Here is a 20903-nt window from a genome sequence, read left to right on the forward strand (position 1 = left end):
ATCCATGTGCTAATAAAGTGCTGACACAGCTACACTCCAAATTGAAGTCATTTTTGGAGACAGCTTGTACAGCACACAAAATAAACACAACAGGTGCCTTAGGGACATCAAAGAGGCACAGATTACTCAATAAGGCAATGTGTTTTTCCCTATGCTGTCATTTCCTAACACTTATAACACCAGACATTCTAATGAAATGTGGCACACTGCAAAATCAAAATCTTACCAAATATATTTGGCTAATTTCTAGTCAAAATATATTACACTTGTATGACAAAACTGATCAAGTAAAATTTCAGTAAGGGCTTGTTTTTGATAATGTGTTATAAAAATCTGAAGTGAATGTCTTGGGAACATCTTGTTTTTAAGTCATATCTGAGATGAAAAGCCTTGAGTTTTTTTTTTTTTTTAATCTGCTCTGTTTGTAAAAGATGCAACACTTCCCAATATTTACAAAATATAGGCACAAAATGAGTTTTCTCTGCAAGGTTCAAGAGATTTTCAGTGAATTTTCACTTGATCCATTGGCAGATTTTTTTCACACAAAACAAGCTGGGTTTTAACTTTAAGTGCTGAAATAAATTGAAATTTGCTGACAAAACCCATTCTGACCTATAATTTTATGAGTATTGGCAAGTGTTACATCTTTTAGAAATAAAAGCAGCTTAAAAATCTTCTGGTGAGTGGAAAAAAAAAGGTTGTTTCATTTCAGGTAACTGAAATAACATGCTTTTTAAGATGCACTATGCAATTTGTCTTGTTAATTGTCATATTAATTGTAATTAGATATTATGACTACACATTAGACAAATATACTTGGTACATTTGAGTTTTTACAGTGCAGTGATACTGGACATTAAGTATAATGAAAGCAAAATGCACCCGTAGCTCATACACCATCTGAACTTTTTTTAATCTAAAAGGTAATTTAACCAAAGAGCATTCTAAATCTGTTATTTGATAGTAATGTTCCTCTTTGTGCAGTTCTGAAGCCAAACATTTCTTTGCTAGAGGGGGAAAAGTGGCACAACAAAATTTACATTCTCTTAAAAAAATAAAGCAAACATGTAAATAACTTCTATTCCAAAATGAATTAGTCATTAGACATACAATTATATAGATACACATTTTCAATACCGCACATTCAATCTGCCAACAAAAGTAATGATTACAAAGCCAACGTAGATGCTGAGAGAGAGAGAGAGAGAGAGAGAGAGAGAGAGAGAGAGAGAGAGAGAGAGAGAGAGAGAGAGAGAGAGATGTATGTACAATGATTATAGCATTCGTAATTGCACTATGCCTCAATAAATGTAAATTACAGGCTCATGTCTTCAAGAATTGTTACAAATTTAATAATAATAATAATCATCCCCGGGCGCCTAATGGCAACTTCTGCTCCTACTGGCAATTAGGATGGGTTAAATGCAGTAGACACATTTCATTGTGCAGGGAACATGTTCTTCTGTGCATATGACAATAAAATTCCTTTGAATCCTTGAATAATAATAATTATGATAAAAAATATCTAAACTGCAACCTGAAGGTGCCAATTAGTTGAGGACCCACCCATCGAATCTGTGACCAATTTTCCGAGAGTATTATTTGAGATTGGCCCCCAAAAAATGAGATTTATTCTGGGTAATTTTTTTCTAAGTGTGGGCTAACTACCACGGAGCGATAAAGAAAATGGCGACCAAAAATCAACATTATGGCATATTAACACTTCTATGTGCACTACAACATTAATTATGGTGTCTAAATCTGTTTTTGGGGTTAAGGAATTCAAATATGACCATATTTGTTACCTAGAGGGTGCTGTAGAATGTGCTGGACAGTAATGCAATTTTTGACTTTTCATGGTAATATATGTTGAATACGCAACAGTATTTTCAGTCCATTGAAATGACAAGAAAGTCAGGAATGGCAATATCAGTCATATATCAAGTTATGGGAGGTCAATATGCTGACATAGTGAGTACATGTTGGGTACACTGTAACTACAGTAAGTCAATCATCAAAATATCCACTTCTTTATAATACATCTCAGCAAAATAGCAGCCACAGTTTTACAATATCAAGTTTCTTATTGGGTTAAATATGTTTAAGTTCTTACATTTACACTAGCATTTAGGCAATCTCTTTAAATCAACCATATTATGAACATAACATCATAATTGGGATTCAGTCATTCATCCTCTGTATCACTGTATTCATCATCCCCATCACTTTCATTAGATGTTGGCATGTCATCTTCAACTACATTCAATACATTATTTGCATTATGAAATGTGTTTTTCTTGTCAATTAAATGGACTGCAAACACTGTTACATATTCAACATATATATATTACCACGAAAACCCAAAAATTGTATCACTGTCCAACACATTCTACAGCACTCTCTAGGTTACAAATATGTGATTTTTATGGTCATATTTGAATTCCTTGTCCCTAAAAACATAGATTTGGACACCAAAATTAGTGTTGTAGGTCACATAAAGGTGAAAATATGCCAAAATATTGATTTTGACCGCCATTTTCTTTATCGCCCCTAGTGGAGTTACCCGCACTTAGAAAAAAAATTACCTCGGCTAAAATCTCATTTTTTGGGCCAATCTCCAAGAATCTGCATTGAAAACTTAAACCCAGAAAACTGGTCACAGACTCAATGGGTGGGTCCTCTACTAAACGAGGAACAAGACTTACTTTGGTACAAACTGAATATTAACACTCTGCCCTTTCACAGAGAAACAAGTCAATTTTTTTTTTCTACTCTGCTTTCAAATGACAGCAATTAAGAGAGCTGGGCTGTGAATGGCCAATTATAAAGACAGCAGGGAAAGGCTTGTTTCTTTGTCTGCCTGCTAAGTCCAAGATGAGAGGGAAAATACAGTTCACTTTGTTGAGTATTTTAGAACTACAGCAATTAATGAATGGATTCACAAGCCAGTCCGCACACCGGATCACCACGTGGTTCCTGTTCCAAACACTGAACAGACGGCACTGAGTCGAGTTTGTTGTGGGAGCTGGTTTGGCATTGGCAATAAATATGTATATGTAATACGATCAAAATAAAAAATGTTAATGTGGCACAGTTGAACAATCATTTAACACCATGGTCTGTTAAATTTTAACATTCTTAACACCCTCTAGTTGATGTAAAATAACCACTGTGTCCATGACTTTGAGGACATGATGATATGTGACGAGCCCCACCTTCTCTTCAGTGAAAAAACACACCAAAAAGCTTTTCTCATTACTTCTAAAGATGGTGTCAAGTGGCCACTGTACACATTCTACTCAGGAGATGGTACAGAAGTCAATACAATAATAATTGTTTAAAAATTTTTCAGTAAGAACTTAAAAAAAGAAATCACAGTTTACACAAATTTAACTAGCCCTGCCAATCAGAAAACAAAAGCAATCTAATAAAGATCTGCGACTTCATTTTTGCTCTGCGAAAGTATTGTCTGCGGCGAGTCTGTGGAAATGACAGTTAAGGATGGAAGAGGTTTAAAAAAACAAACAAAAAAACATAATGACAGTCTTTTTCTTGTTATAAAAATGCAGGTGGTAGGAGAGCATGTACTGGCAATGGTACATCAGATCGACAGACAAGACACACACCCCAAACCTTGAGTGCACAATGTTGGTTCTTTTTTGTCAAAAAAACAAAACAAAACAACAAAACCTTCACAATGCACAAAGCCTAAAACTGAAGACTGCTGCTGTGAATATTCAACAGCAAATCCTTCAAAATTGACATTTAATACAATTCCTTAAATAGCAAGATAACATTTAGTTTGCTCAGCCCTTAGGGACCAAGAGATCAACAAATGGCAAATAAATTAGTATTATGCAACCATTAGATTCTCCCCCCACCCCCATTTTTTTTTCTTAAATGCATGTGTATATGATTCATGTTTTCACAGATTGTGTCAGTCAATGGGGTGGGTCGCCTCCTACACCAAGTTGTACTCCTTTAGGTTGAGCTGTAGGATGGTGTCTTTGACAGCTGCAAAGACAAACCGGATGTTCTCTGTGTCAGTGGCACAAGTGAAGTGAGAGTAGATGATCTTATCGCTGTCTGGATTCAGGTCCACAAACATCTTGAGGATAAACTCCCTACCGGCCTGGGCATCCCTCTGCGGACCTGCACAAGAGAAGGTGACACGCCATCAGTACATCTCTGAAACAGTAGCACCAGTCTTTTTTTTTTTTTTTTCCATTCAGTTCCAACCACACAACCAGAAGTCATTCCAACAGAAAACATAAACGTAACAATACTCCTGAATGAAAGGGGGTAGAAAGAAGCGAACTTATATTATCTACCCCTTTTTACAGAAGATTAATTTACAAATTAAATAATAATCACATTATTAACATTAGAATCAAAATGTCTAAAAAAGGAAGAAAAATTTTTTTTCTTTCTTTTTTCTCCCTTCCATCTTTTCTTCCTTTCCTCTTTTTTTCCCTCCTTTCCCCCGTTTTCTCCCTTTCTTTCTTCTTCCCTTTTTTCCTTTCCCTCTTTTCTCCCTTTCTTTCTTCTTCCCTTTTTTCCTTTCCCTCTTTTCTCCCCTTTCCCTTTTTTCTCCCTCTCCCCTTCTTTCCTCTTCCCTTTTCTTTCCTTTCTCTTTTATTTTTTTATACAGTAAAAGTATACATGTGGTTTCAAAGTTACAACATCAGGTCGTATTTCTGAATCATATTAATTTTAACTGCCTTTTTAAATATATTTCTTGATTTAGCTGGTGTTAGTTTTGGGAATGAAAATTTACAGGGTGATTCCATAATTTTTTCCTCAGAATTGAGTGATTCCATATTTTTTTCCTCTGCTTGGTCTAAAAAAGTAACCGTTACTGACTGCCACAATCTTTTTTTCTTGATTTCTTATAGTGTTTCTTAAAGCCATAAAGTTGCCATTTGAAATGACTTTAGTTTTGTGTCATGTGTGTGAACTGCTTTTTTTCTACAAAATTAAACAACTGAATGAACATCCTCCGAGGCTGGTGATTCAAAATTTTTTGCCAGGGGTTGTATTCAGTGTTTTATGCGTCTGCAATCAAACTGCCAGTTATATACACACACACATACATATTAGCAGTGTCACAATACATGGATTTGTATAGAATTGTAAGGCACACAAGTGACAGTTCAGTGCACAGAACTGTACACCGAATACACAGTATGACCCTGCACAGTATGAATATACACATGTGCCCATTTGTTTCCGTAAGTCACTGATATTTCAGCGAGTAGCGCTGCTCTTGTCCCAAGACTTTTATCTCCTGCTCTGTGCAGGAGGTGGGGTCAGCCCCCTCATGCTACACTTACATTAGCTACAAGCGACAGAAGCAAAGCGACAATTTGCCATTCATTTCAATCGGAGTGGACATTTCCGAGCGACAAGACAGTGGTCATTGTGCTGCCATCTAGGCGAGGCCAAAATAGACCTGAAGTCTATTTTATGCAAATACTGAGCAAGGCGACACAGCGGCTGTCAATCCCAGTGAATAGGCAGCGTAACGTCAGCTGGTTGGTCACTCAAAACAAAATAATGCAAGATAGCAGAATATGCTCAGAAACAGCTGCATTTCTGTATAAATCTGATATGTTCCTCATTTCGTAAAAGTTAGCAAGAAATAATTAAATAAATCTAAAGATGCTGTTTGTGTAACCAGACATCTCTGATGTGATTCACAAGACGTCTTACAACTACGTTATTCCACCCAGAAACTTTGGAAGCATAAAACGGCATTGGTTAATTTACCTTTTTCTTCTGAAATAAATATGAACATAAAAACAAAAGTGTACCAATGTGCATTTGTGTTGAATCACTGCCCCATATGAGATCACTCCGATGATTCAAGCACAGCACCAGCTTACAAGAGTTGTCGGTTTTTTATGAATTAGTGTAAAATTACCTACGAATAACGAATAGCGGCACTGCCTACACAGATTTCAAATCTCTACAGAGTGAGGTTTTATGAGATGCCGTCATTTGCACAAAAATAAACCAAACTTAAAATGTTCAAAATATTGAAGGCGGTCTGGGTCAACACTTCGGTCTGCCCTACATAAAACAAAAACCACCCTGCACAGTAAATTCAACCATCCATCCATCCATCCATTTTCTTCCGCTTTATCCGGAGTCGGGTCCTGGGGGCAGCAGCTCAAGCAAAGCCGCCCAGACCTCCCAATCCACACACACCTCCCCCAGCTCCTCCGGGGGAACCCCAAGGCGTTCCCAAGCCAGCCGAGAGATGTAATCCCTCCAGTGTGTCCTGGTTCTTCCCCGGGGCCTCCTCCCAGTGGGACGTGCCCGGAACACCTCTCCAGCGAGGCGTCCAGGAGGCATCCGGAAAAGATGCCCGAGCCACCTCAACTGACTCCTTTCAACGTGGAGGAGCAGCAGCTCGACTCCGAGCTCCTTCCGAGTGACCGAGCTCCTCACCCTATCTCTAAGGGAGCGCCCTGCCACCCTGCGGAGGAAACTCATCTTGGCCGTTTGTACTCGCGATCTCGGTCTTTCGGTCATGAGCCAAATCTCATGACCATAGGTGAGGATCGGAACGTAGATCGATCGGTAAATCGAGAGCTCTGCCCCCCTACTCAGCTCTCTCTTCACCACGACGGTCCGATACAGCGACCGCATCACTGCAGATGCTGCACCGATCCGTCTATCGATCTCACGCTCCATCCGTCCCTCACTCGTGAACAAGACCCTGAGATACTTAAACTCCTCCACTTGAGGCAAGGACACTCCACCGACCTGAAGAGGGCAAAGCATCTTTTTTCGGTCGAGAACCATGGCCTCGGATTTGGAGGTGCTGATTTTCATCCCGGACGCTTCACACTCGGCTGCAAACCGCCCCAGTGCACGCTGAAGGTCCTGATTTGACAAAGCCAACAGAACCACATCGTCCGCAAACAGCAGAGACGAGATTCTGTGGTTCCCAAACCAGAGCCCCTCTACACCCTGGCTGCGCCTAGAAATTCTGTCCATAAAAATAATGAACAGAACCGGTGACAAAGGGCAGCCCTGGAGGAGGCCAACGTGCACTGGAAACAGGTTTGACTTACTAGCGGCAATGCGAACCAAGCTCCTGCTGCGGTCGTACAGGGACCGGATAGCCCTTAGCAAAGGACCCCGGACCCCGTACTCCCGGAGCACTCCCCACAGGGCACCCCGAGGGACACGGTCGAACGCCTTCTCCAGATCCACAAAACACATGTGGACTGGTTGGGCGAACTCCCATGAACCCTCGAACACCCGATGGAGCGTGTAGAGCTGGTCCAGTGTGCCGCGACCAGGACGAAAACCACACTGCTCCTCGTGAATCCGAGGTTCGACCATCGGTCGAATTCTCCTCTCCAGTACTCTGGAATAGACCTTACCGGGGAGGCTGAGGAGTGTGATCCCCCTAAAGTTGGAACACACCCTCCGGTCCCCCTTCTTAAACAGAGGGACCACCACCCCGGTCTGCCAATCCAGAGGCACTGTCCCCGATCGCTACGCGATGTTGCAGAGGCGTGTCAACCAAGACAGCCCCACAACATCCAGAGACTTAAGGTACTCAGGACGGACTTCATCCACCCCAGGGGCCTTGCCACCAAGGAGCTTTCTAAACACCTCAGTGACTTCGGCCTGGGTAATGGATGAGTCCACCTCTGAGCCCCCAGTCTCTGCTTCCTCTTCGAAAGACGTGACGATGGGACTGAGGAGATCCTCGGAGTACTCCTTCCACCGCCCGACAACATCCCCAGTCAGGGTCAACAGCTCCCCACCCACACCGTAAACAGTGCTGGTGGAGAGCTGCTTCCGCCTCCTGAGGCGTCGGACGGTTTGCCAGAATCTCGTCGAGGCCAACCGATAGTCCTCCTCCATAGCCTCCCCGAACTCCTCCCAGACCCGAGTTTTTGCCTTTGCGACCGCACGGGCTGCGGCACGCTTGGCCTGCCGGTACCTGTCAGCTGCCTCTGTGGTCCCACCTACCAACAAAGATAAGTAGGACTCCTTCAGCTTGACGGCATCCCTTACTTCCGGTGTCCACCACCGGGTTCGGGGCTGTGGTCACAGTAAATTCATCCCAGTATAAATGACCAGAGATATAATCCAATTCATAAATATTAAATGGGGGAGTATTTAAGACTTTGTCTCACAGTGCTAAAGTGGCTGCTCACAGATTAAAGTTAGTATATAAAAAACCAAATTCAAAAACTGAACTCTTACTAAATCGTGACACCTTTAATACACACACACACACACACACACACACACACACACACACACACACACACACACACACACACACACACACACACACACACACACACACACACACACACACACACACACACAATATATTCCTAGCTGTTACCTGTTCTACTCACGGGTAATGAAGAAGAATTTTAGCCATGTCATTGTATATTTCATGTGATTTTAGTTAAGGTACAGTAAGTTGCATTACATTATGTGTATGATGTCATCATCAATTTTCAGAGACCAATTTGTGACATTCATGAGACTCAAGTGAATGATGCATGTCATATCACTGCAATGTTCTGGCACAGCAGGTACATTTTAACTGAAGAAACGTGCACTTTAACTGGCACATGGCGCACGCTGGCCCGTTTGGATTATAATTAAGGTGCACCCTCACGAGCTGCTACTACGTCTAATAAAGTGTGATGCTTGCTACCTGACCCGAGTACCATGTGAACTGCGAAAATAAGGGCTCCAGTGAGCAGGTCGTGATCTAATATATATGGCTGACCATGTGTATGCGTTTGCGCATGTACGCTTTCAACTTAAGGGCCCCAATGACCTCCCCCTTGATGCCCCCAGTCACCATAGCAAGTTTGGTGTGGATTGTGCTTAATTACTGTGGCTGTGCATAGTGAACACACACACACACACGGTCAGCTTTATATATTAGATGAATATACACATGGGTGCCGAAAAAAGGGGAGAATAAAGAGAAGGATTCTAGGGGGCTATGATTGACAGGGGCCCAGAGAGGCCCCTAATACAATTATAATACAGACAAAATAATATGGGGGCAGTAAGATTTCTTTTGATGGAGCCCAAAATCCCTGGTAGCACACGCGCAAGCATACTAGATTGTGTCACAATAGAAGAAAACTTTGGCACCTATTTTTCGTACATTTTAATAGCTTAAGCTTGATACAAAATTTTTAAGTTACATATGCAAGCAAATTATCAGTATTTTGTTTCTGATTCATTCATTTTCTGAAGCTTAGCAGGGTTACGATGGCAGGAAACCAAGTAGCTCAGGCCACACACTCATCGGCCAAGTCCTCCAACTCTTCCTGGGGCGACTCTGAAGCTTTCCCAAGCCATCTGGGAGCTATAACACAGCCAACATATCCTGGGTCCTAGACAGACGTGCTCGCAAGAACAGGAGACATCTTCACCAGAAACACACACCACCTCAGCTGGCTCATTTCAGTGCAAAGGAGCAGCGACTCTACTCTGAGTCCCTTGTGAACATGAGAGCTTCTAACCCTGCCCTTGAATGTAAGCTCAGATACCCAATGGAGGAACCCCATTTCCACCACTCGTATCCACAACCTTGATCTTTCAGTCATTACCCAAACCTCATGACCATAGGTGAAGACAGGAGCGTAAATCGACTGGAGCATCACCATCTTCATACCAGTTTGGTACAATGTCCATAAAACATCAGGCGCAGCCCCAATCACTCAATCGATCTCATGCTTGACCTTGCCGCCACTTGTGAACAAGACCTTGAGATACTCAAACTCCTCCATCTGGGAGATTTGGCATTCCACACTGGCTTGATTCTTCAGCCCCGGAGGGTGCCACTTCAATTTAAACGATAGTGACCATTTTATCATTTTACCATTTTATTTTATTACATGGCTGCAACACTATGCACACTCTGATTGGCTGATTACCGGTTAGATATTTTCCCAATCGGTCCACAACACGTATTTTCGTTACAAACTGTTAAAGATTTTGTATATATGTTATCACTGTTAAACGTTTGTACATTTGTCTTTCTCATGAGAACGGTGTTGTGCTGTTTTGCACTTCACCCTGAGAATGTATGTGTTATTCAACCTTGTTTTAGCTTTGTCTTCTTTCTCATGAGAACGGAGATGTGCTGTTTTGCACCTGTCTTAATGCAATCCTGAGAATTCAATTTTGTTTTAGCACTCTGGGGTCAATCTGAGCTGGGAATGAAGGACTGGATGTACTTATTGTTATAACATAACTTTGTTTTCGCAGCCTCTAACGACTGGGAGCAAGAGAACGTTTTGACTATTGTGATGTGGTGTTTAGTGTGAAGGAGTGTGGAAGACAGGACACTTCAGGCAGATGCAGAACAGCTGATACCTGCAACAGACGAACGAGATGTGCTGACCTGAAGTGTTCTTCCTTACAGCTGCACTTGACGTATGCGTTTATGTTATGGGAAGAAACTTGTCTTGCGTCATTACCCCCACCCTTAGGACAAGTTTCTTGTTTATGTGATGAGGGCGTCTCTTAATAAAAAGAGCGGAAAAGCAGGCCAGACTTTAGTGTAGCCTTGGTGTACAGCCTGGCCGCACTCCGCGCGTAATATTTGATTTTCTGTCTCACTGGTGTTTCTTGACTCTGTTTGTCTTGTTAAAGGTTTTAAAAAATGTTTGGAGGAGAAAATACCCAACATTGACTGGGGGCTCGTCCGGGATTTCAACAACACCGGAGGTGTCCGGCGGAGGTCGTCAAGTCCAGACGTAAATCCTTGGCCAAGGTCTGATCGATCGATTGATCGTGTCTGCAATTGTCGACCACCGTTGGCATCGTCTGGTTGACGAGATTTTCCCGAAGAAGACAGACAGGAAGTCGAGTCAGTGAGTAAAATTTCTTTGTAAACAGTACTGAGTGAGTGGTGATCAGATCACATAAACAGTTAAATTCCGCAAGCGATGATACAGAATCGTCTGTTAATGCAAAGCAGTTAAACTCTGTAAGGAGGGTGCGGACTCCTCTGTTTATATACGCGTACCGGTAGGGGATAAAAGTGATCACATAAAACAGTTAAACTCCGTAAGCGATGATACAGAATCGTCTGTTAATGAAACACAGTTAAACTCTGTAAGGAGGGCGGACTCCTCTACGGTTGCGAGGGACGCAAGTAGTTAAATTCCGGAAGGAGGATACGGACTCCTCTGTTTTAATACGTAAAGGAAATCCCGGGTAGAAATATGTGCACTGTAAAAAGGTAGTTAAATTTGGCAGGGACGGCGGAGTCCCCTAAGGCAGGACATTAGTTAAATTTCACGGGAGGGCGAGCTCCCCTGACATAAGAATACGCGTACGATTATTAGGAGTGTTTCTATGTGTAAATAGTGTTTTGCGCAAGTGTAAATAACTGTGTGAAAGTGTAATACTTTGGACAACGTTAGTGACAACCGTGCGTGTGGAAGCAGAGGCAAGTGATTCCGCTTCCTACGGGGAGGTGAAAGGAATCAACCACACGACGGCAAATTAATTGTCACGTCCAAAGAAAGTGTGAAAACTTCAGATTTAGAACACCCTAGGTGTGCCCCCGTCTGAAGTCCAAATTATAACAAGGGATAATAAAAATGGGGGGTAAGACGTCTAAAAATAAGGAAAATTTATCAACTGACGACTGGAAAGTTATGGAGGCAAAAAATCCAAAAGCAACAAAGAAATTGGAGACCTGGATAAATAAACATGACTTTGACGGACGACTGAACCTGATCAGCATACAAAAGCTGAAGAAGGAGTTAGAACGGGAACATAAAGGTGATGAGAAAAAGATGCAGAAAGTAGGGGCAGATTTAGTGGCATTTTGGGAGGAGGAAGCAGAGAACAGACAGAAAGGAGCAGAGAAGCGACGATTAGAGAAAGCAAGAAAAAAGAAAGCTGTAGGTAAGGCAGAAGAAGATGTGATAATTCAGCACAGAGAGCCAGAACAGCCTCAACAATCACCGCCGGCTGGATCGTCGGTGGCAAAGAGACCTTTATCTCCTCTACCAGAGGATGACGATGTACCGCCACCACAGTATGATTTGGCAGTAAAACCTAAGGTAAAAAGAGAAAAACCAGAAAAACCACAAACACGCAGTCAAGCAAAAGTGCCTACAGCCCCTCCCATGGTGGAACATAGTGATCAGGGAGGTGCCTATCCTATGATAGAAGTACCAAATCCTCGTGCAGAAACAGCAGGACAGCTACCAACCATGCTCGTTTATCGGACATGGAATGCTGATGATATCAAAGCAGCAGTCGACATGATACCATCGCCACATGTCGATATTGAGGGATTTATGCAGGATATAGAAAACATTAGAACATCTTACCACCTTAATGGACCTGAAGTCCAACAGGTGTGGATGAAAGCATGTGGCCCTAAATGGAGTCAGGTACGCGGAGACTGGAATCCTGCAGATCAACAAGGCGTACCACTGACACATGATGATCTAGTCTTGAAAACAAGAGTGGAAGCTATGATTACACGTGCAAAAGGAGTGTTAGGACCAAAGATAAATTATACTGAAATTACCAGGACAACTCAGAAAGAAGGAGAGCCATGGACAGAGTTTAGGTGCAGATTTGAGAATGTGTTTAGGGTCCATAGTGGCATATTGCCAGAAACACCTGTGTATGAACAACAATTGAAAAACGCTCTGATCCAACATTCCAATAAGGATATAAAAGCTTGGATACAGAAACATTGGATTGGATTGCCTACAGGCACATTGGAAGACACACATACACACTGCTGTCATGCAGAAGAAGTCTTAAAGCAGAAAAAGACAAGAAACAGCGACAAAGGAGTGTATGTAGCACATGGAGATGACGAAATATATTACCAGCAGGGTAACTTAAGACAGCAGAAGCAGTGCAAACGCCCCAAAAAGCCATGGCAAAATAGACAAGGTGGACAGCCACAACGTCAAGGACCATGGCAACCACAACAGCAGCCCAGACAGGGAGGGCCACCACGTGGTCCCCTGATTTGTTGGAACTGTGGAAGAGAGGGACATATGTATAGAAATTGTCCGAATCCACCTACTGAGGGAGCAGCAGGAGGAATTCCACAACGGAATAATCCTCCTCAGCCACAGTATCCACAATGACTAGAATCCATAATCCATGATTCCACATCATATAGGCAGTCTGATTGCGATATGGATCTGTGTGCCTTGCTGGGAAATCCGGTACCAAAACCAGAAGTGACTTTGTTGGTAAATGGACGACCAGTGACATTCCTTTGTGATACAGGAGCATGTAGAACCACATGTAATGACAACATACCTGTCCATCAATTAAGCAACGAACTCTTTAGGGTTCGCTCTGCAAATGGACAAACATCAGACGTCCCTATCACCAAACCCATAACGTTGACAGATCCATTTGGCCTGACGTGTACTATGTCAGTGTTAAGCATGCCACAATGTCCAGTTAACCTCCTAGGACGAGACGGATTGACTGCATTGGGCTTGTCCATAATTGTGGAACAAGGGAAATTAGTTGTTGAACGCACAGGAGGCGTTAACATAATAAGAGAAGAAAGCGCTGACCCCACATTCCACTATTACTATACATTTGACATCTCAGAAGAAGATGCTGCAGGATGGGGTAAAGATGTCGTCTTGCAAGCGACAGCCCTACTAAAAAATCCTGAACAACAGATGTCACCACCTGACCTGCATGTCACAATGTGGCATAAAGATCCTCCAGGTCCGGATGGTGACTATGAAACTAAATTGAAAAATGTTTCACCTGTGAAACTGACAATGACCGATTTGATTCATGATGGCAACTCAATAGCCGTCATAACAGTAACAGGCGCCACTGAAGATGTATCAAAATTGAAATTCACAGGTATGCCATTACATATGTCACTTTGTAAGCCATATTTGACAGAATGGCAAGAATTGGGACTGACAGTCATAACAGCTTTGTCAGCCTCTGATTGGAGCAGAGTTGGACCACGAACGGAGTTCAGTCCATCAACTAAATTGTATAAAGTGCCAGTTAATGTCTCATTGGTGCTGACAGCTGGAACACACATTGATGTGTCCACTTCACAATCCTGAGTGTTTCAGTTGAGTCCTGAAGAAGATGATCTTCTCTCTTCAGTACCGTCAGGATTGTGGACAACAGGTCCTTCAGACGTAGGACTGATTAAAAATGCACAACCTGTAGTTATAAGGCCAAAAACAGAATACAGACCATGTGTAAGACAGTATCCATTGAAACCTGATGCAATTGAAGGAATCAGGCCAGTAATAGAGGATTTATTAACAGCAGGAGTAATAGTGCCATGTCCAGATTCACCATGTAACACACCCATATTTCCTGTGAAAAAGGCTCCGCCCTCAGTGGGGTGGAGAATGATTCAAGATCTGCAGGCAGTAAATGCTGCTGTGATTAAAAGAGCACCATGTGTCCCAGATCCACACACCTTGTTAAATTCGCTGAGACCAAATTCTAATAGTTTCTCAGTAATTGACATAAGTAATGCATTTTTCTCTGTGCCAGTACACCCAGATAGTCAATTCTGGTTTGCTTTTACCTTTAAAGGACAACGATATACATTCACTAGATTACCGCAGGGTTACGCAGAGAGTCCAACTATTTATTCTCAAGTCATGTCAGCATGTTTAGCCAATTTCGTTCCACCGGCAGATAGCCAACTATTAGTGTATGTTGATGACATTTTGATTGCCTCTGACACACGAGAAAACTGCATAACTGACACAGTAGCATTATTATGTTTCTTATTTGACAATGGCCACAGAGTGAGTAGAAACAAAGTTCAGTTGTGTAGGGATAAAGTAAAATATTTAGGACATGAGTTATCAGCCACAGGGCGCACGATCCTGTCTGATAGGAAGGAAGCAATTTTGCACGCTCCAAAACCACAAACCAAAAAGCAGATGATGTCATTTCTTGGATTAACAAATTACTGCAGGGCATGGATTCCTTGCTATGCAGAGTTGACTAGTCCACTTTCTGATTTGATGTACAAAGATGATATTTCAATGTCAACCGTGTTGGAATGGAACAAAGATGCTGAGGAAGCCTTTGTAAAAGTAAAACAAACATTAGTGTCATCCACAGTTTTGGCACTACCAGATTATAGTAAACCATTTACTCAAACAGTTGATTGTAAGAATAAGTTCATGACTAGTGTTTTGGTTCAAGTGTATGGCTCAAAATTGAGGCCAGTTGCCTACTACTCATCTAAATTGGATGCAGTAGCAAGTGCTTTACCACCATGCGTACAGGCTGTTGTTGCGGCCTCTATGGCTGTTCAAAGTAGCAGTAATGTTGTTCTATTCCATCAGTTGACATTGAAAGTTCCACATGCAGTCTCTGCACTTTTGTTGCAGACAAACATGAGCCTTTTGTCCCCAGCAAGACATCTTTCGTGCATGTCCTTGCTATTATCACAGCCACACCTTACGATAGAGCGCTGTACAACATTGAATCCCTCCACATTGATACCTTTACCTGAGGATGGTGAGCCGCACAATTGTCTTGATGTAGCAACAGTTTGTACAAAAGCACGCCCAGACCTCCGGGACACACCCATCCCAAACAGTACAATCGTGTATGTGGATGGTTCTTCCACCAAAAATGCTTATGGACAAACACAATCTGGATATGCTGTCGTCACAAATTCAGAAGTATTAGATTCTGCTTCATTGCCATCGTCATTTTCAGCACAAGCAGCTGAATTAGTTGCTTTAACTGCAGCTTGCTATCTGTTTCAAGGTACGGCCGTATCAATTTATACAGACAGCCAGTACGCTTTCAGCACAGTGCATGTGTTTGCAAAACTGTGGGAAGAGCGTGGAATGGTGACATCATCTGGAAAGCCAGTGACTCATGCCACTCTCCTAACTGCCCTACTGCAAGCTGTGAAGTTGCCTCAACAAATTGCTATATGCAAATGTGCGGCTCACACTAAAGGCTCTGACAGTGTTTCAAAAGGAAATGATTTTGCTGACAGAGTAGCAAAAGAGGCAGCAGCAGCTTCTTCTATTTTTGTTATACAGGAAACAACTCCAGATTTGTATATAGGTCGTACACTGCTTGCTGATATGCAACAGCAGGCAACAGACAGAGAAAAACAAATGTGGATAGCTAAAGGCGCTACGTATGCAAATGACTTGTACGTATGACCACAAAAGAAACCCATATTGCCAAAAAATATGTTTAAATGGGCAGCTATTATGAGCCATGGCGTGACGCATGTCTCATCAGGGGGTATGATATCGCAATTGCAATCTATTTTTTGTCTTTATGGGTTCGATGCATATGCAAAACAGCATTGTAGAGCATGCATGATATGTGCAAAACACAACTCACAAGGCAATTTGAGACCCCAAAGAGGTAAATTTCCAACACCACAATATCCCTTTCAAGTGATTCATATGGATTATATACAGCTGAGTAAACATGAAGGGAAGGAATTTTGTTTAGTCATAATTGATGCCTTCTCAAAATGGGTAGAATTGTTCCCTACAAAACATGCAGATTCACTTACAGTGGCTAAAGCATTATGCAAAGACATCATCCCACGATTTGGAATACCAGAAACAGTCTATTCAGATAACGGAGCGCATTTTGTTAATGCAATAGTGCAATACGTAGGAGAAGCACTACAGGTTAATCTCAAAAATCATTGTGCTTATCATCCACAAAGCGCCGGATTAGTGGAAAGGATGAATGGAACAGTAAAAAACAGACTTAGAAAGACAATGGAGGAAACAGGCAGACCATGGACACATTGTGTAGATTTGGTAAAAATGTATATAAACATAACTAGTACCATGGGGTTGACACCGTATGAAACATTGTTTGGCAGAAAATATCGATTGCCATATTATGGACAAATTTGGGATGTACCTGAGGAAGCCAATTTGGCGGATTACATGAGAAAAATGTTAGAAGGACAACGAGGGAGAGTTCCAAACACTGATGATCCCATTTCTCCACAGGAGGACCCTAAAGTGGTACCTGGAGACTGGGTGTTGATAAGAAGCATCAAGAGAAAACACTGGCATTCACCTAAATGGGAAGGGCCCTATCAAGTACTACTCACAACACCCACAGCTTTGAAAATTGGGGAAAGAAGTACATGGATTCATTTAACTCACTGTAAGAAAGTCATTTCTGCAGACACAGACAAACAGTAAGAACAGTAGGACAAGACTAGTAATAGTGTGTGAGCTTGGTGTTAAGATCCAGGTTAGACACGAAAGCTAGCAGAAGACATTAAGAAGCCACTGTTCTGAACATAGGTGTGCTGTAGTGTGCAGAAATGGCGAAAGAAAAAGATAAAAAGAAAGGGGGTTTCTGGACCCCACGGACAGTCCTTGTTATGCTACTTTTCTTTTTTGAATTGGTATTATTATTAAAAGCCATGAGCACGGGACATGATAATACGGATCACATCCACAGATTGCAGAGACCAAAAAGAAGTAACAAAGACCCCAGTCCGATAATCAATGCCACAGTACATAGCTGTGATGGGAATAATGCATACCGATTTGGTGTACAGGCCTGCATTCCTAGAAATACTTCTGTGATCATCTCTGTACCATATAGTGCTCTTATCCATGGAATGCCGGATGGTGACAGAGGGACTAATTACGGAAATAGTTTCTCATGGTATATGACCAACGATCAACAAGATAGGAGATGGGAAACGTTGGTAGCCGATGAATGGAGTAGATGGACACCAAGATGGGCACAAACCGAGTGGGCTAAGTACCAGAGTCAAAGTCTCAAAATGTATCAAACAGATGATAAGCTGTCTATAGTGGTGAATACCACAGAAAAAGGAACCATATTCCCACCTGATATAGAGGGAGACTGTTGGTTGTTCCTCCTTTGGGTATACAAACAAGGAAAAGATCCGTATTTCCATTTCTTCCTCTGTGAAACAGATAGAGTACAGCAACCAATATTGACCGACTTAAGTACGTCAAAGGGGGTGTCCATACAAGCAAAGGGGGTGCCCATACAAGCAAAGGGGGTGTCTGTACAAGGCACAAAAGACATGAAGGCAGATGACTGGTTCCTAGTAACTACAGGAATTAGTGGACAAAATAACAATTGGCTTTTAATGGCAGAACAAGCAGGACTAGCAGCAAAGAAGGACTGTGTTGTGTGTATGGGACCCAGACCTATATTACAGGTAATACCGGCAGCATTACCCAAAGACTGTCTACTGACTGCTATGACACAGACATACATTGCGGCAAACAACAAATGTTCTAAGTGGGACAAGATCTATCCAGTGACCAAATTGACTAAGATTAAACCTTTATTCTCAAGCAAAGTTGGGCATGCTAACCATACATGTGTACACTTGACAGGGACAAGTAAGACTTTGGGTAGCTTAAACCACACCGCCTGGTGTAAGAATGTGGTCCATAGTACTCCCACATTCAAACCTGTCGGGAGGAGTGACGTATGGTGGTGGTGTGGGGATAACAGAATCTTTGACAGACTGCCACGAAATGTGTCAGGTTATTGTGCATTAATATCATTATTGTTACCAGTTGAAGCCATACCCATGACCCCTGAAGACGTTACGACATATGCAGCCTCTCTTATTCCTGAAGATTGGCAGAAAGACGTAGCCAGACATAGAGTGAAAAGAGATTGGAAAGGAGTGGGAAATCCAACATATATTGACGCAATAGGAGTCCCCAGGGGAGTGCCTGACGAGTATAAACTGGTTAATCAAATAGCAGCTGGATTCGAATCTTCCATCTGTTGGTGGTGCTCCATTAATAAAAACGTGGACAGAATAAACTACATCCACTACAATGTACAGAAATTAGGAAATTGGACTGAGGAAGGATTTAAGGCTGTCCATTCACAGTTAGAAGCCACGTCCCTTATGGCCTTCCAGAATCGCATTGCTCTGGATATGTTGTTGGCAGAGAAAGGAGGTGTTTGTGCCATGTTCGGAGAACAATGCTGCACATTCATTCCCAACAACACAGCTGCAGACGGCAGTCTCACTCAAGCCATTGACGGGCTGAGAACGTTGAACAGGAAGATGAAAGAGCACAGTGGAGTAAACACCGAAGGCTGGGATTGGTGGCTGGAAGGGATGGGAAAATGGAGGTCTTTGATTTCTTCACTATTAGTGTCTATAGCAGTATTTGCTGCAATTCTAACATTGTGTGGATGTTGTTGTATTCCATGTCTCCGAGGCCTTGTAAATAGAATGATAACCACAGCAATAAGTCCAGGACCAGGAGGGGGTCCAGCATCATATCCACTTCTGGGGACAGATGACGACAAGGAGGACGATGGCTCTCCTGACCTGTACCCAGACCAATGGAAGTATGATGACCCAGACACCGATGATGGTGACAATGATGACATCACCTCTGGGGTGTAAGCCTATAGAGAAAACATACCATGATGAACCTCTTAGTGAAAATCTCAAAAAGAAGTGCTAAGCTGAGTGATGCCTACTGTATGTTTAACAGGCGATAAACAGGAGGGGAATGTTAAAGATTTTGTATATATGTTATCACTGTTAAACGTTTGTACATTTGTCTTTCTCATGAGAACGGTGTTGTGCTGTTTTGCACTTCACCCTGAGAATGTATGTGTTATTCAACCTTGTTTTAGCTTTGTCTTCTTTCTCATGAGAACGGAGATGTGCTGTTTTGCACCTGTCTTAATGCAATCCTGAGAATTCAATTTTGTTTTAGCACTCTGGGGTCAATCTGAGCTGGGAATGAAGGACTGGATGTACTTATTGTTATAACATAACTTTGTTTTCGCAGCCTCTAACGACTGGGAGCAAGAGAACGTTTTGACTATTGTGATGTGGTGTTTAGTGTGAAGGAGTGTGGAAGACAGGACACTTCAGGCAGATGCAGAACAGCTGATACCTGCAACAGACGAACGAGATGTGCTGACCTGAAGTGTTCTTCCTTACAGCTGCACTTGACGTATGCGTTTATGTTATGGGAAGAAACTTGTCTTGCGTCATTACCCCCACCCTTAGGACAAGTTTCTTGTTTATGTGATGAGGGCGTCTCTTAATAAAAAGAGCGGAAAAGCAGGCCAGACTTTAGTGTAGCCTTGGTGTACAGCCTGGCCGCACTCCGCGCGTAATATTTGATTTTCTGTCTCACTGGTGTTTCTTGACTCTGTTTGTCTTGTTAAAGGTTTTAAAAAATGTTTGGAGGAGAAAATACCCAACACAAACCAGGAAGCTAAAAACACGATTAGAAAAACCAAGTCAGACGTGAATGCACTCCATAAATATCTCAACTGCACTGGAAAAAACACACAGATTGAAAGCTTACCAGCTAACGACAGGACCATTTGTTAGCAAGTTCTTCGCGGAGGTGAAGAAAGTGAGTGAGCTCAACACTGTCAGCAACATATTCGGGCGATACTGCAAGTTTGCATGTTTACAGACCTTGCTGACGCTCGGTCCGTACTAAAACCTCGGTCTGATATTTCCCCGTACACAACTGTCACTCGGTTAATAATCCTTTATTACTGAAATATATGGAGGGGTAATATTGACCGCGCACTCGTACATCCCTCACACTGTTTCAGGCAGAATTTCGCACGGAATGCCCTGGCTGTAATGACGCACATCATCATCGACAGTCCATCATTTTCGATGTTGACTGGTTGGTGTGCCTACACTTTACACGATCGTTCATGTGCAGCCAGTCCAGCTTTAGAGCAGCAGGACCGTCCACAACGTTTGCACTGGTGCAGTGACTGGGTCAGGGGTGTGTGCCTTCCGCTGTGAGCAGCTTGGTATACCTGCAGGCACTTATTTTCAGTCACAGTGATGTACACTCAAGAAAAATATAAACGCAACACTTTTGGTT

The 20903-nt window shown here is 42.4% G+C and overlaps 1 protein-coding gene and 1 long non-coding RNA gene across 2 annotated transcripts in view; one reads left to right on the forward strand and one right to left on the reverse strand.

Annotated features, from left to right (window-relative positions):
* The first annotated feature begins 310 nt into the window (after window positions 1-310).
* On the forward strand, window positions 311-9096 carry LOC117510618. Its single transcript, XR_004560763.1, has 3 exons — window positions 311-320; window positions 3582-3584; window positions 9010-9096. It is a non-coding gene; the product is annotated as an uncharacterized LOC117510618 (long non-coding RNA).
* Window positions 3881-20903, reverse strand: part of LOC117510617 (guanine nucleotide-binding protein G(q) subunit alpha) — an 85251-nt gene continuing 68228 nt past the window's right edge. The window contains exon 8 of the mRNA XM_034170411.1: window positions 3881-4152. Coding sequence (XP_034026302.1) covers window positions 3962-4152 — 191 coding nt within the window. The 3' untranslated portion in view covers window positions 3881-3961. The remainder of the gene's footprint in view (window positions 4153-20903) is intronic.

This window comes from Thalassophryne amazonica, chromosome 5 (assembly GCF_902500255.1).
Source record: "Thalassophryne amazonica chromosome 5, fThaAma1.1, whole genome shotgun sequence".
Taxonomy (NCBI): domain Eukaryota; kingdom Metazoa; phylum Chordata; class Actinopteri; order Batrachoidiformes; family Batrachoididae; genus Thalassophryne; species Thalassophryne amazonica.